Source organism: Macaca fascicularis, chromosome 15, assembly GCF_037993035.2.
Source record: "Macaca fascicularis isolate 582-1 chromosome 15, T2T-MFA8v1.1".
Classification (NCBI taxonomy): Eukaryota; Metazoa; Chordata; class Mammalia; order Primates; family Cercopithecidae; genus Macaca; species Macaca fascicularis.
The window spans coordinates 53,324,225-53,341,228 of NC_088389.1; the positions used below are offsets into that span (position 1 = coordinate 53,324,225).

Consider the following 17,004-nt stretch of genomic DNA (forward strand, 5'->3'; position numbering starts at 1 on the left):
GAAGGTCAGGGAATCAGAAGGAAAGATGCTAACTTTGGATCTATTAGGCGAATCATGTGTCTGCAGATGAGGTCATATATTATCTTTTACACAGTCTATAAAATGATAATGTATTACATCTTTTTCTACATTTAGAATGGTTAAAAATATTTCTCCTGTAGCCATATGATTATTATTCATCCACTAGCTAATATAGTCAAATGGGCCATACTATTTAGTGGTCATAGAAGAGGGGCTTTTTCCAACTTGGGGTACAAAGGAGATATATAAGAAATGTAAGGAATATTTACATGGAACTAGATTTAATGGAATCTAGTGATTAAATTGATTCATTAGGATATATGCTCCTGAAAGGAGCATCTGCTTAAAGTGCTAATATTTCTTATTACTAAAACTTAGAATTTCTTAAAAATACTGTAAAAATTACTTGGGTTGTTTGCCTTTTTAAAAGGATTTTTGGCATGTTTCATTAAAAAAATACTAGATATCTTCGGTGAAGTCACAAATCTAATACACATTAGCTCTGAAATTCTGATTGCTACTGGGCCATAAAATGTTTTCCCATATCAGACTTGGAAAGTGATCATTCGCTTGTTACTTTTTTTTTCCTCTTTGTCATGGGTGATAGCCATTGGTGTTTATTGGAAGATTGGTGAATTTTTAGGAACATAGACCCAAATTTGAGGAAGGGCCATGGTTTTTGATCCCTCCATTCTGACTGGATCTCTGCATTATGTCTACTAGGGGAGAACCGCTTTGTGTCACCATTATCTTGGGACTTGGTGGGACGAAACCTCTTCGCCATGGCTGTGGAAGGGGTGGTGTTCTTCCTCATTACTGTTCTGATCCAGTACAGATTCTTCATCAGGCCCAGGTGAGCTTTGTCTTAGAACCCATGGAGCACGTGGCTGAGGGTCACAGGGGAAGCGCACAGGGAAACACTCACCAACGGGGGTTGGATTGAACCGAACTCAAAATATGTGATAAAACTGATTTTCCTGGCGCGGGCATCCCACAGCCCCTCCCTGCCCATCCTGGAAACTGTGGCGAGTGGGTTTTATGATACTCCGTTAGAGACTGAATCTTTGTCCTGAAAAATAGTTTGAAAGGTTCAGTTGTCTTATTTTTCCCCCCTAAGACCTGTAAATGCAAAGCTCCCTCCTCTGAATGATGAAGATGAAGATGTGAGGCGGGAAAGACAGAGAATTCTTGATGGTGGAGGCCAGAATGACATCTTAGAAATCAAGGAGTTGACGAAGGTGAGAGTGTAAAGGTTACAATAGCTCACCTTCAGTTTTTTTTCAGCTTTATGTGCTGTAACCCTGCAGTTTGCTGACTTGCTTAATAAAAGGGCATATGTTCCCAAAATGTACATCTGTACCAAGGTTCTGTCGGTTTTATTTTAAAAACACCATGGAGACTTCTTAAAGAATTCTTACTGAGAATACTTTTGTAATATGAATTCCCGTTCTTGAATATATTGGTTTTATATGCTTACATTTATGTGTTAGTTGTTAAAACATACTAGTATTGTATATCTAGTCAAAACTGAGGTAGGGAGAATAAATGGTTGATTTTGAGTTTCATAGTCCAAAAAGCTGCTATATTGCCAGTGCCCAAGAGGGTCTATATCAGCTCTCCAGATGCCAGCATCTCCAAATTTTACTTTTTTGTAATCTGTATAGTATTTGCAATATTTTTATTACAAATTTCTACTCTGTGGAATTTAATTTTTAAAATACCTGCAACACATATATATGTTGAATAAATGAAAAATTATGTAGATATTAATGAACAATATGGTTCTAAAAAGACAGGTTAAAAAGTTTAAGTTCACTTTTATTTTGAGCTTCAGAATCATTCAGAAGCCAGTTGCGACAAACACAGACCTAGGCTCTTAGCACATCAGATATGCCTATGGCTTAGGCTTATTGACAAGTCTTATGTTGTGGTGTATGTGGTTTATACTCCTGCTTTCCACAGTTGCTTGGGAGAGCTGTGAGTCACTGAGGCTCACGAATGTTTACATTTTGTTTGTTGCAGATATATAGAAGGAAGCGGAAGCCTGCTGTTGACAGGATTTGTGTGGGCATTCCTCCTGGTGAGGTAAAGACACTCTGTCTGTATTGTGTTTGTCCCTATTAATTCAGACTGTCTCTACCCAGTCAAGCGACAATGCTTGAGACGGGGTAAAAGCAGATTTTAAAGGCTTCTCTATTTATGCCAGGATGGAGCAATTAGTCATCGAGAAGAAAGGGACCCTGTATGTCAAGAGAATGATTTTAGAGAATCCAATGCAATTTAAGAAAAAGCATGGGGCTGGGCGCGTGATTCCTGTCTGTAATCCCAGCACTTTGGGAGGCTGAGGCGAGGAGATCACGAGGTCAGGAGATTGAGACCATCCTGGCCAACATGGTGAAACCCCGTCTCCACTAAAAATACAAAAATTAGCCAGGCATTGTAGTGTGTGCCTGTAGTGCCAGCTACTCAGGAGGCAGAGGCAGGAGAATAGCTTGAACCTGGGAGGGGGAGGTTGCAGTGAGCCGAGATTGCGCCGCTGCAGTCCAGCCTGGTAACAGAGTGAGACTCCGTCTCAACAACAACAAAAACAGAAAAAGCATGCACATCTAAAACATGCTTTTGTGATACATTTCAGGTGGTGATGACGTTCAAATTGATTTTTAAAAATAGATTTTCTCCTTTCTGGTTTCTGTTTGTGTTCTTTTATGCCCTTTTGCCAGAGTAGGTGGTGCAATTTGGATAGCTGGCTTTCATTACCGTTTTTCACACATTAACTTTGGCCTCAACCTGACAACTCAAATAATATTTATAAATACAGCCATACTTAAAATAGTCCCGTTATGAAATACATATTTAAATATCTATACGATGTCTTAAAACCAAGAAAATATTTGATTATTTGCTGATATTTCAGAATGAAGGTTTGAGGTGGTTACCTGTTAGGGGGCATTTATATTCATGTTTTTAGAGTTTGCTTATACAACTTAATCTTTCTTTTTCAGTGCTTTGGGCTCCTGGGAGTTAATGGGGCTGGAAAATCATCAACTTTCAAGATGTTAACAGGAGATACCACTGTTACCAGAGGAGATGCTTTCCTTAACAAAAATAGGTGAGAAAAGAAGTGGCCTGTATTTTGCTGCAAAGACTTTGTTTTTAGTTTATTTAAATAAATAGATTGTTATTTTTGATTACAGTGGTACTTTTAGAGTTCATAAAAATGTTGAAATGTAGTAAAGGGTAAAGAAGCACATAAAATCATCCACAATTTCAATATCTAGAGATAATCACAATTTACATTTTCCTTTCAGTCTCATTCTCTTCTTTTAACAGTTTTATTCAGGTATAACTTACATACCATATAATTTACTTGTTTTTTTAAGAGTACAATTCAGTGATTTTTGGTAAATTGAGAGTTTCGCAACCATCACCACAATCCAGTTTTAGAACTTTTCCATCACCCCAAATCTATCTTATATACACATATAAATGTGCCACAAAATTGAGATCATACTGTATATAGAGTTTAAAATTAGCTTTTATTGTTAATGAGTGTATTATGAATATTTCCCAATGGGTTACATTTCCTAAGACACAGAATTTTACATTGCTACATAAAATTTCCCTATGTACATGTACCTATAATTTATTTAATAAATTCCTTATAAATGTTGGACACATATTAGTTTCCATTTTTCACTATGTAAACATGTCCCTGTATACATCTTTTATTATTTCCTCAGGAACAATTCCTACAAAGTAAATTGCCCTCTCTAAAGAGCATACACATTGACAGAGACACCATTAGGCCATTTTCTGAGACTGCACAGGTCACAAAGCAATCTGATCTTTGGGAATACAACTACATTTTACAGGCCTCTTAGATAATGTTACTCTAAGTACTTTACGTGGGGTATCTCTGGGCTTTTTTTTTTTTTTTTTTTTTGTGAGATGGAGTTTTGCTCTTACTGCCCAGGCTGGAGTGCAATGGGGCGACCTCGGCTCACTGCAACCTCCACCTCCCAAGTTCAAGCAATTCTTCTGCCTCAGCCTCCCGAGTAGCTGAGATTACAGGTGCCTGCCACAATGCCCAGCTAATTTTTTTGTATTTTCAGTAGAGATGGGGTTTCACCATGTTGGCCAGACTGGTCTCGAGCTCTCCTGACCTCAGGTGATCCACCTGCCTCAGCCTCCCAAAGTTCTGGGGTTACAGGCGTGAGCCACTGTGCCTGGCTTCTCTGGACTTACTATGTGGCGAGATAGTATAAGGCAGTGGCTTTCAAAGTTTTCTGGCCATGACCCTTGTGGGAAATACATTTTGTATCTCAACCTCGTAAGTACACACAGACATGTAGACACTCACGTGTATAACCTAGAATTTCATAAAGCAGTACCTACTGTTACTAATTGTAGTGCACTCTGCTGTTTCTTATTCTACTTTATACTGCGTCATTAAAAAAGTGCTGGTCATGACCCACTAAATTTATTTCCCAACCCACTAGTGAGCAATGACTCACAATTTGAGCACACTGGATGGGGGATAGCCAATTGAAAAGAGCAAGGAAATTAGTGTATTCCTGATCTCCTCTCCTGTCTCTTACATTTTTGCAGTAGCAATGTAAAGGAGTCCTAAGAGAACAGACATTCTGGGAATAGCAGGCCTACCGCTGCACAACTGCTTTCCTAGGCTCGACCCTAGTACCAAGCTCCTGACGCATATAGCAGTGGCAGTCATAACCAGCTCATAGTAAGGTTTGGCACAGGGACTGGTTGTAAGAACTGATTTGGTTGGTATAGCTGTGAGGGCCTGGCACGGTGTCCATGTGTGCCTCAATCCTAATTCTGAAAAAGGCTGACCCTGGGAGTGCTAATTAGATACACAGAGAGGAATGCATGCTGCCGAAAGGCCAGGTTCATGGCGATGCCGCTGTGGCTGAGGTGCAGTCATCAGTCTGGAATGTGGACACGGAACTTCTCTCACATCTGATTCTTCACTTGACTGGATTCATAGAACCCAAAAGCCACCCCACCAACATAAATTGTGTCTCTAGGTTCTGTGTTGCTCACGCCCAAAATTCCTGGGCCTTCTCACTTGGTGCGTATGAATGGTGCATATGAGCGAAGTCTAGGATGGGGCCTTAGCGTTAAAGCCCCAGGGTAGTGTGACTGAGATTGTTGGTTAAGAGTGTGCAGTGGTTGGCATGACCTCAGAAATTCTGAAATGGGACTGCACCTGCAGACTGAAGTGTTGAGAGAGCCAGGGAGGTGCAAGGACTGGGCAGGGCAGAGGCAGGAACCCTGCCTGCCAGGAAGAACTAGCATCCTGGGGGCAGAGAGGCTGTCCTTTCAAGTAGCAGCAGATGTACTGGTATCTTTGTAATGGAGAAGCATACTTTCTAGGAACATTAGGCCAGATTGTCTGACCAGAGTATCTCTACCTGCTTAAAATCTAAGTAGTTTTCTTATCCTTTGCAGTATCTTATCAAACATACATGAAGTACATCAGAACATGGGCTACTGCCCTCAGTTTGATGCCATCACAGAGCTGTTGACTGGGAGAGAACATGTGGAGTTCTTTGCCCTTTTGAGAGGAGTCCCAGAGAAAGAAGTTGGCAAGGTACTGTGGGCACCTGAAAGCCAGCCTGTCTCCTTTGGCATCCTGACAATATGTACCTTATGGCTTTTCCACACACATCGACTTCAGGCTGTTTTTCCTCATGAATGCAGCAGCACGAAATGCTGGTTCTTTGTATCTGCTTTCAGGGTGGGAACCTGTAATGGTGGTGGGGCAGGGCTGGGTGGGCAGAGAGGGAGTGCTCCTCCCTGTTTTGGCTCCTCACCAGTTGTTGGGTTACGATGATAGAATCTAGTCCTACTCAGTGAAAGAACTTTCATATATATATGTGTAGGACAGCATGATAAAATTCCCAAGCCAGACCAAAGTCAAGGTGCTTTTCATCACTGTAGGTTGGTGAGTGGGCGATTCGGAAACTGGGCCTCGTGAAGTATGGAGAAAAATATGCTGGTAACTACAGTGGAGGCAACAAGCGCAAGCTCTCTACAGCCATGGCTTTGATCGGCGGGCCTCCTGTGGTGTTTCTGGTGAGTGTCACTGTGGATTGAAAACTGTTGTTCCGGCCTGAGTGGAAAACATGACTTTTCAAAAGTCCTATACGTCCAGGGCTGTTGTGTGATTGGCTTGTCTCCCACCAGGGACAGCAGAGCCACCTTGGAGAAGCTGAGGGAAGCTTCTCCCTTGGCATACACTGGGAGCACTGTACCATGCCTGCAGATGTTCCCAAATAGAGACACTCCAAGCACTTTGTTTCTGAGTGTGATTGAGGCTGGATATATGATTTGATCTTTCTCTGGAACATTCTTTCTCATCATCTTTGTGTTCATTCCCTGAAAATGGAGAGTGTAGACACAGCTTTAAAATCCCCAGGGTAGCAACTAGGTCATAGTTCCTTACACATGGATAGATGAAAAACAGATCAGACTGGGCAGTGGGCCTTGACCCATTTTCTTTTGTAGACCAGAGCATTGATGTTATTACCAGAAGAAGCCTTTGAGGCTTTTATGTATTCCAGACCACATGGGTCTGGAATTTGTTTCTGTAAGGCTAACAATTGCAATATACTAGGGTAATCTGAGTGAGCTGGAATAAAAAAGAAAAAAAAAAGGAATTTCACCCCAATCTTATACTGACTTCAATAGAGATTTCAGACAAAAAGTTATTTTAGTATATACTTATCAGTCATGAAAAGATAATTACAATTAAATGGGCTTTTTCCTTCCCTATTTATTTGGAGAAATTTGTTTAATTCTATAAAAAAGTACTCAGAATATCTGAGTTTCCTGCATCAATAAGACATTTATAATGATGACCTTGTTTACAAATGAATTTGGAACTTTAATTCTTTGGTCCATCAAGAATAACCAGAATGGTAAGTTAAAATTTAAGCTGTTTCAAAGATGCTTCTTCATTTAAAAGCAAATTTATCTTTGATTTTTTTTCCCCCAGCAAATAAGACTTATTTTATTCTAATTACAGGATGAACCCACCACAGGCATGGATCCCAAAGCCCGGCGGTTCTTGTGGAATTGTGCCCTAAGTGTTGTCAAGGAGGGGAGATCAGTAGTGCTTACATCTCATAGGTCCGTAGTAAAGTCTTGGCTTCTACACTGTGGGCTGTTTTAACTTTCCAAGTAGAATATGCAATCATTTTGTAAAAATTAGAAAATACAGAAAAGCAAAGAGTAAAACAATTATTACCTGAAATTATACAACTTGGAAACAACTACTGTCTTCACTGGGCTGTTTATGTTTGCAGAATTTTCCTATGCAAATCTGTGTGTGTGTGTGTGTGTGTGTGTGTGTGTGTATGTATTCTTAGAAAAATGCATGCCCAGTATAAATATCACTCTTTTTCACTTAACATATTGTAAACATTATTCCAGGTCAGTGCATGTAGGTGTCATTTCTTATAGCTGGATAGTATTCCATTAGGCTATACTCTCATTTAACTATTCCCCTTTTTGTAGACCATTTGGATTATTTCCAACTTGTTCACAATTATAAACAGCACTACAGTGAACAGCATCATCCCTATATCCACATGTACTTGTAACAGGATATGATTCCCTAGGAAGCTGGAATGCTGGAAGTCATGGTGATGTTCTGATGGTTATAGAGAATCTCTCTAAAATGAAAACCTCTTTCTTTTTTACCGCAGTATGGAAGAATGTGAAGCTCTTTGCACTAGGATGGCAATTATGGTCAATGGAAGGTTCAGGTGCCTTGGCAGTGTCCAGCATCTAAAAAATAGGTAACAAAGATAATTTCTTGGGGATAGTGCCTAGTGAGAAGGCTTGATATTTATTCTTTTGTGAGTATATAAACGATGGCTCTAAAATAAAGGAAAATAAAACTGAGCAAAATGGGAAAGCGGAAAGAATGAGGGCTTTGAAGTCAGAAGTGCATTTGAATTCTGTCTTTACCATTTACTGGTCTGTGACTCCTGGGCAAGTTACTTAACTTCTCTAAGAGTCGATCTCCCTGGAAGATCTACCTCCAGGCTTTGTTCTATAGATGAAATGAAAAAAATTTACATGTGCCAGTACTGGTGAGAGCGCAAACTTTGGAGTCCAACACAAATGGGTTTGCATCCTGGCCCTACCAATTATGAGCTCTGAGCCATGGGCAAGTGACTAACTCCCTGGGCCTCAGTTTCTTTGTAACATCTGTCAGACTTCATGGGTCCAGGTGAGGATTAAAGGAGATCATGTATTTACAGCACATGGCGTGGCGCTTCACATATAATAAGTATTTAGTAAATGATAACTCATTCCTTCTCTCAGAAACTTATTTCTGGGCCTGCCAGGGGCCGCCCTTTTTCATGGCACAAGTTGGGTTCCCAGGTTTAAATATTCTTTTAAATAGTTTCCTGGAGATCCTCCATTTGGATATTTTTTTTCCTGCTTTCAGGTTTGGAGATGGTTATACAATAGTAGTACGAATAGCAGGGTCCAACCCGGACCTGAAGCCTGTCCAGGATTTCTTTGGACTTGCCTTTCCTGGAAGTGTTCTAAAAGAGAAACACCGGAACATGCTACAATACCAGCTTCCATCTTCGTTATCTTCTCTGGCCAGGATATTCAGCATCCTCTCCCAGAGCAAAAAGCGACTCCACATAGAAGACTACTCTGTTTCTCAGACAACACTTGACCAAGTAAGCTTTGAGTGTCAAAACAGATTTACTTCTCAGGGTGTGGATTCCTGCCCACGCACTCCTGCCCATAGGTCCAAGAGCAGTTTGTATGCTTGAGTCGGTGCTTGAATTCCTGATCTACTATTACTACTAGCTATGCTTTTTACTAAACCTCTGAACCTGAAAAGGGAGATGATGCCTATGTACTGTATGGGATTATTGTGAGAATTTATTGTAATAACCATAATAACTACCATTTAGTGAGTACCTACCATGGGCCAGGCATTTTACTTTGTGCCTAATCTTATATAAATTAGATAATAAAGTACCAAATTGGTCCTGACACTTAATAGGTACTCAGTAAGTATTTTCTTCCCTCTTCCCTTTAATCAAGACTGTATGTGCCAAAGTAAATGGATGACTGAGCAGTTGGTGATGTGGGGGGCGATATATAGAGTCAATTTTTGGCTGGGCATGGTGGCTTATGCCTGTAATCCCAGCACTCAGGGAGGCCGAGGTGGGCAGATCACGAGGTCAGGAGATCGAGATCATTCTGGCCAACATGGTGAAACCCCGTCTCTACTAAAAATACAAAAATTAGCTGGGCATGGTGGTGCGCACCTGTAATCTCAGCTACTCGGGAGGCTGAGGCAGGAGAATCACTTGAATCCAGGAGGCGGAGGACAGAGTGAGACTCCATTTCAAGAAAAGAAAAAGAAAAAAAAGAGAAAGTCAATTTTTAAGTTGTTATTGCTTTTTTCAAGTATTCTCGCCTCCTTCACACACAGTTTTCTCGTTAATCTATGCAATTCTGTATGCTCCTACTTGACCTAATTTCAACACCGGGAAAAATAGAACTGGAATAAACAATGAACAAGTTGAGTGGTATTTACAAAGGTCCATCTTGATCTTTTAACAGGTATTTGTGAACTTTGCCAAGGACCAAAGTGATGATGACCACTTGAAGGACCTCTCATTACACAAAAACCAGACAGTAGTGGATGTTGCGGTTCTCACATCTTTTCTACAGGATGAGAAAGTGAAAGAAAGCTATGTATGAAGAATCCTGTTCATACGGGGTGGCTGAAAGAGGAACTAGACTTTCCTTTGCACCATGTGAAGTGTTCCGGAGAAAAGAGCCAGAAGTTGATGTGGGAAGTAATAAACTGGATACTGTACTGATACTATTCAATGCAATGCAATTCAATGCAATGAAAACAAAATTCCATTACAGGGGCAGTGCCTTTGTAGCCTATGTCTTACATGGCTCTCAAGTGAAAGACTTGAATTTAGTTTTTTACCTATACCTATGTGAAACTCTATTATGGAACCCAGTGGACATATGGGTTTGAACTCATACTTTTTTTTGTTGTTCCTGTGTATTCTCACTGGGGTTGCAACAATTATTCATCCAGTAATCATGGCCAGTGATTATTGATCAAAATCAAAAGGCATGCACATCCTCATTCACTAAGCCATGCCATGCCAGGAGACTGGTTTCCCGGTGACACATCCATTGCTGGCAATGAGTGTGCCAGAATTATTAGTGCCAAGTTTTTCAGAAAGTTTGAAGCACCATGGTGTGTCATGCTCACTTTTGTGAAAGCTGCTCTGCTCAGAGTCTATCAACATCATTAAATATCAGTTGACAAAATGGTGCCATGTGTGGCTAACATCCTGCTCTGATTCCCTCTTTGATGAGCTGTTCTGGTAGCAGTAACATGCAACAAAAATGTGGGTGTCTCTAGGCACAGGAAACTTGGTGCCATTGTTACATTGTCCTGTGCTTCGAGCCATGGGTCTGCAGGGTCATCCTTATGAGACTCTTAAATATACTTAGATCCCGGTAAGAGGCAAAGAATCAACAGCCAAACTGTTGGGGCTGCAAGCTGCTGAAGCCAGGGCATGGGATTAAAGAGATTGTGCGTTCAAACCTAAGGAAGCCTGTACCCATTTGTCCTGACTGTCGACTCACATGGGACACTGCACCTCAAGATGTTTCTTATCTGACACAAGTATATTATTATTTCTGGCTTTTTGAATTAATCTAGAAAATGAAAAGATGGAGTTGTATTTTGATGAAAATCTTTGTACTTTTTAATGTTATTTGGAATTTTAAGTTCTATCAGTGACTTCTGAATCCTAAAATGCCCCCTCTGTAGAACCCTGTGGTATAGAGGAGTATGGCCACTGCCCCACTATTTTTATTTTCTTATGTAAGTTTGCATATCAGTCATGACTAGTGCCTAGAAAGCAATGTGATGGTCAAGATCTCATGACATTATATTTGACTTTCTTTCAGATCATTTAGGATACTTTTAATCTCAATCCATCAATCAAGTATTTTTTGGGTGTATGCTGTAGCTGAAAGAGTATGTACGTATGTATAAGGATAGAGAGAAATTAAGTCTCAGTAGATTGTGCCATGTTATTCAGCTCACTGGTTTACAAATATAGGTTGTCTTGTGGTTGTAGGAGCCCACTGTAACAATATTGGGCAGCCTTTTTTTTTTTTTTTTTTTAATTGCAACAATGCAAAAGCCAAGAAAGTATAAAGGTCACAAGTATAAGCAATGAATTTTTCAGCAGGGAAGACAGCTAGCTTGAGAACTTGCTGAAAAACACAACTTTTGTTTATGGCATTTAGTACCTTCAAATAATTGGACACCCCATTAAATCTGACAATCTCAAATTTTTCATCTCTTCAATCACTAATCAAGAAAAATATTAAAACAACAAATGCTTCCATATGGAGCATTTTTCAGTTTTCTAACCTGGGCTTATTTTTCTAGTCAGTAAACATTTTTTAAAATAGTTTCACTAATGCTTACTGTTAACTGTCTTGAGAGAAAAGAAACATAGGAGAGAACTATTGTTTGGCCAAGTTCAAGCGATCTTTCGATATCATTACTAACTTCTACCTTTTCCAAAATTTGAATATTAACTCTAAAGGCGTAAGACTTCAGATTTCAAATTAATCTCTATATATTTTTTAAATTTACAGAATATTATATAACCCACTGCTGAAAAAGAAAAAAAATGATTGTTTTAGAAGTTAAAGTCAATGTTGATTTTAAATATAAGTAATGAAGGCATATTTCCAATAACTAGTGATATGGCATCATTGCATTTTACACTATCTTCAAAAATATAGAATTTATAGAATAATTTCTCCTCATTTAATATTTTTCAAAATCAAACTTCTGTTGGTTTTCTCATTTTACTAAAATCATATTCTAATTCTTCATTATAGTAAATCCATGAGCAACTCCTTACTTCAGTTTCTCTGACTTCAAGGCCATATTTTAAAAAATCAAAAGGCACTGTGAACTATTTTGAAGAAAACACAACATTTTAATACAGATTGAAAGGATCTCTTCTGAAGCTAGAAACAATCTACGGTTATACATCTTCGTTAATACTGTGTTACCTTTTAAAATAGTAATCTTTTACATTTTCCTGTGTAAACCTAATTGTGGCAGAAATTTTTACTAACTCCATACTCAATCAAGCAAAATTTCTGTGTATTCCCTGTGGGATATAACTATGTGAGTTTCAGAAATTCTCAAAATACACGTCCAAAAGTTTCTGCTTGTGCATCTTTTGGACACCTCAGAAAACTAATTAACAACTGTGAATATGGTAAATATAGAAGAAAATAATAAGCCCTCTATACATAAATGCCCAGCACAATTCATTGTTAAAAAACAACCAAACCTCACACTACTGTATTTCATTATCTGTACTGAAAGCAAATGCTTTGTGACTATTAAATGTTGCACATCATTCATTCACTGTATAGTAATCATTGACTAAAGGGATTTGTCTGTGTTTTCTTCTTGTGGTTGTATATATCAGGTAAAATGTTTTCCAAAGAGCCATGTGTCATGTAATACTGAACCACTTTGATATTGAGACATTAATTTGTACCCTTGTTATTATCTACTAGTAATAATGTAATGCTGTAGAAATATTACTCTAATTCTTTTCAAAATTGTTGCATCCCCTTTTATAGAATGTTTCTATGTCGATAAGGATTTAGGTATGCTATTATCCCTTCTTATAGCCCAAGATGAAGCTGTTTTTGTGCTCTTTGTTCATCATTGGCCCTCATTCCAAGCACTTTACGCTGTCTGTAATGGGATCTATTTTTGCACTGGAATACCTGAGAATTGCAAAACTACACAAAAGTTTCACAACAGATTTCTAAGTTAAATCATTTTCATTAAAAGGAAAAAAAAAAATTTGTATGTCAATAACTTTATATGAAGTATTAAAAAGTGCATATTTCTATGTTGTAATATAATGAGTCACAAAATAAAGCTGTGACAGTTCTGTTGGTCTACAGAAATTTACTTTTGTGCATTTGTGGCACCACCTACTGTTGAAGGGTTATAAAGCCATTAGAAAAGTAGAGGGGAAGTGATTTGGATCAAAAGGAAAAACTTGAGAAAAGATTCAAATGTTCCCTTAATCATAAAAGAGAACTGAGGGGACTACTCGTAAATAAAAGGTTGTTTTGTATTTTCATGTTGGTTAAGATACTGAGTAACTGGTATTAAGTGTTAGAGGTTTTTAGATAAATACTCTGCTTAATGATTGTGAAGCTGCACTGAGATTTCTGAAAATGCTCTGTAGCTGAGCTTATTTAATAAATGTTCACTTGGTATAGGGGAAGCTACAAAGGCAGCCTTCAGTGCCCTTTTTTTAATTCAACCAAAAATATAAGGACACGATGTAGCAGGTATACTGGCAAGGGGGTGGTGGCAAGGGTGAGCAGGAAGGAGTAGATGTGGAAACAGAAATGATACTAATATCAGTGATTCTTTTCTCCTGTAATAAGTGCTGTGCAGACAACATAGGAGTAGTGCTGAGACAATGTAAATGTATTTTTCATAGCTCATTAGGAATCAGTTTCAGAAAAAGATGTCTGCTTATTTTGCTACTTGAATCCCTGTCAAACAGTCCTTTTGAGGCAGTAGAAGAGGCTGGCTCTATTTGTGACCCCTTGGGAACGGCTGTGACAAAGTGTCGTGAGCATTCCTTTTTCTGTGGCACAGATCTGAACTTTGTGTGCAGAAAAATCTTGGCTTCAAGTGAGCTTGAAGTGAGCATCAGCATCACAACTTCATCCTCCTATCTTGAAGTTTACGTTATAGTGACTCTAATGAAATCATAGAACACTGTTTCTTTGTGAACAATGACAAGGGAGAAGAAAAAACTTTATTGAAAAATAAAAAGGCAGGTAATTTAGATGAAAATGTTACCCATGAGTTTTGTTTTTGTTTTTGTTTGTTTGTTTTTGTTTTTTTGAGAAACAGACTCTCTGTCATCCAGGCTGGAGTGCAGTGGCATGATCTTGGCTCACTGCAACCTCCGCCTCCCGGGTTCAAGCAGTTCTCCTCAGCTTCCCAAGTAGCTGGGGCTATAGGCATGCACCACCATGCCAGCTAATTTTTATACTTTTAGAAGAGATGGGGTTTCACTATATGTTGGCCAGGCTGGTCTCGAACTCCTGACCTCAGGTGATCTGTCCACCGTGGCCTCCCAAAGTGCTGGGATTACAGGTGTGAGCCACCTCGCCTGGCCCTACCCATGAGTCTTGACCAAAATATTCTTCTATCTGTAGAAAAGCCCAAAAGAACTTTCCCAGATTCAAAAAACTTGACGCTTTGTAATGGTAATGTCTACATGAAGTACGAAAAAAACCCTTAGCTTCAGTTTTCAAGTGTTTACTGTGTTGTTATACACTTCATTTAATTCTCAATACCTGCCCTATAAGGTAAAAAGTACCATTTTACATACGAGTAAATTACAGCTCCGTGGATAAGAAACTCATCCAAAAGTACCGGGACAGTCAAGTGGCAGAGGGTTCTTTTTGTTGAAGTTAGGTATCAGTTAAAATCGACCTTGTAAAATCACATCAGCATCAATATACATTAACAAATAGTTACTGAACTTTATTGTATGCCAGATATTTCTCTAGGTACTGGGGGTACAATGTAGAAGAAAATAGAATTCCTGCTCTAATGAATTTATATTTCAGTGGTGAAAGATGATGTGTGGACAAACACACCTAATATATTTTGACAGCAATCGGTGCTAAGAAGAATATAAGACATGGTAATCGGATAACAATGGAGAGAAGTCAGAGATGGCCTTTTCTGAGGAGTGACATGCTGAGAACCGAATAAAAAGAGCAGGAGCAACCTTTCAAGGTGGGTGCGAAGAATATTCCCGCAAGAAAGAATAAGTGTTGCAAAAGCCCAGTGGTAAAAAGCTTGGCAAGCTGAGGGGGTAAAAGATATCTGTACTAATGTCTCTTGTATTGAGTTAGCAAGGAGAAGAGTGGCAGGGGGTGGAACTGGAGAGAGAGCAGGGACCACGTCTCACAGGATCTTGCCAGCCTTTTTAAGGTATTTGGATTTTATTGTTAGTGCAACAAGGAGCCACCGGAGAGTTTTAAACAGTAGTGGTGTGACCTACTTTGTTTCAGAAAGAACACTGGCTACTATGGGAAGAAAGGACAGTAGGAAGACTAATAGATAATGGTGGATTGGACTAAGATGGTAGCAATAGATAGGGAGCTATGGTAACGTTCAGTATCCACTTTGGAGACAGATCCAGCAGGACTTGCTGACAGACTCCATGTAGGGACCGAGGGAAAGAGAGCTAGCAAGGTGACTTCTAGTTTGTGACCTGAACTAGGTAGATGGCTGTGTTAAAAATGCAGTTGGTATTTCAGTCTGAAGCTCAGGGGCAATGATGGAAAATAAGATAAATGTGTGCAAGTTGGCTGGGCATGGTGGCGCATGCCTATAATCCCAGCACTTTGGGAGGCCAAGGCGGGTGGATCACCTGAGGTCAGGAGTTTGTGACCAGCCTAACATGGTGAAACCCCGTCTCTAATAAATACAAAAAAAATAGCCGGGCATGGTGGCGCATGCCTGTAATCTGAGCTACTCTGGAGGCTGAGACAAGAATCGCTTGTACCTGGGAGGCGGAGGTTGCAGTGAGCAGAGATAGCGCCACTGCACTCCAGCCTGGGCAACAAGTGTGAAACTCCATCTAAAAAAAAAAAAAAATGTGCAAGTTATCGGTATGTATATATTTAAGCCTTGGGACTGAATGAGATTACCTGGAGAGAATGAAGAGAGGGAACATTCTTGAGCCTGAGATCCTTTAACATTTAGAAGAGAAGCCAGCCAGGGAAATTGAGAGGGACTGGCCAGTGAGAAAGAGGAAAATCTGAAGAGTATAATGCCATACATTGTAACGCAGAGAATTACTGTTTCAGGAAGGCAGAAGTTATCAATTATATCCAACACTGCTGAGAAGATGAGTAAGGAATGTAAATGAGTAAAGGCAGGAATGGCTATTGAATTTGAGAAGACAGTGGTCCTTGGTGACCTTCAAAAGAGTCATTTCAGCATGACAAGGATGCAGACCTAACTGGAATAGATTTTCAGGGAAGAATGAGAGGCAAGGAAGGGGAGACTGCAAATATACACAAATCTATATTTTTGCTTTGAAGGGAAGCAGAAAACAGGACAACAGCTGGTTTACAGAACTTTTATTTGGATCCTTTCCTTGTCTGTTAATAATATAGGCTGCACCTGGGCATCATCTTGCCCTTCCTTTTTGATTTTGCTGTTTTGCTTTTAATCCTACAGGCATTTCTTCTGGCAGGAGGCTTGTACACAATCTGGCTGGTTCACAACCACTACAGACTTGCCCTTTCAAGGCAGAAGCCTATGATTAAAAAACTTCCATTTCTTCCAATCAACTATTATAAAACTCATTTTGTCTAATGCCCATACTCCTTTACCTCAGGGTCCTGGGCCAACTATCTGTCACTAAAGAAAACAAACCATTTCCTTCTCCTGGGGGAATGTGCTTCTTTCAAGAAGATTCTTAGAGAACAGACATTCTAGGTGACAGCAGTTATGAAAGAGGTCTCGCTAATGAACCTAACTCTTCTTCCAACATACTCCAGGTTCACACTCCTTTGATGACAGAAAGTACTACAACTTCAGTTGCAACACTACTCAGGCTCATAGGATTTACTCAGTAGGTTAAAAGCTGGTGCTGAGAATGAAGTTCAGAGTTTGAGTCTACAAGTGGCATTTGCTTATCCTTTGGGAGTTCTGTGGCAGCAGGTAGAACTGAATCAGATTGGTTGCATATCTGTTTCTCTTCCTGGAAATACAATTCAAATACCTTCATAGTCTGTGACAGAAACTTATAACCAACAGGCAATGGTATTATTTTTATT

At 39.5% G+C, this 17,004-nt stretch overlaps 2 protein-coding genes across 9 annotated transcripts in view; one reads left to right on the top strand and one right to left on the bottom strand.

Moving 5' to 3' along the window:
* Window positions 1-13,080, top strand: part of ABCA1 (ATP binding cassette subfamily A member 1) — a 148,500-nt gene extending 135,420 nt beyond the window's left edge. For all 7 annotated transcript variants that reach the window (XM_005581143.5, XM_015436904.4, XM_074016953.1 and 4 more), the window contains 10 exons: window positions 745-874; window positions 1,139-1,259; window positions 2,044-2,106; window positions 3,024-3,130; window positions 5,494-5,635; window positions 5,986-6,120; window positions 7,073-7,176; window positions 7,755-7,847; window positions 8,507-8,750; window positions 9,649-13,080. In XM_005581143.5, coding sequence (XP_005581200.3) covers window positions 745-874; window positions 1,139-1,259; window positions 2,044-2,106; window positions 3,024-3,130; window positions 5,494-5,635; window positions 5,986-6,120; window positions 7,073-7,176; window positions 7,755-7,847; window positions 8,507-8,750; window positions 9,649-9,789 — 1,280 coding nt within the window. In that variant the 3' untranslated portion in view covers window positions 9,790-13,080. The remainder of the gene's footprint in view (window positions 1-744; window positions 875-1,138; window positions 1,260-2,043; window positions 2,107-3,023; window positions 3,131-5,493; window positions 5,636-5,985; window positions 6,121-7,072; window positions 7,177-7,754; window positions 7,848-8,506; window positions 8,751-9,648) is intronic.
* NIPSNAP3B (nipsnap homolog 3B) overlaps window positions 3,539-17,004 on the bottom strand; it is a 28,596-nt gene continuing 15,130 nt past the window's right edge. For both annotated transcript variants that reach the window (XR_012424500.1, XR_012424499.1), the window contains one exon: window positions 3,539-6,423. The gene's annotated coding sequence lies outside the window, so the exon portion shown is untranslated. The remainder of the gene's footprint in view (window positions 6,424-17,004) is intronic.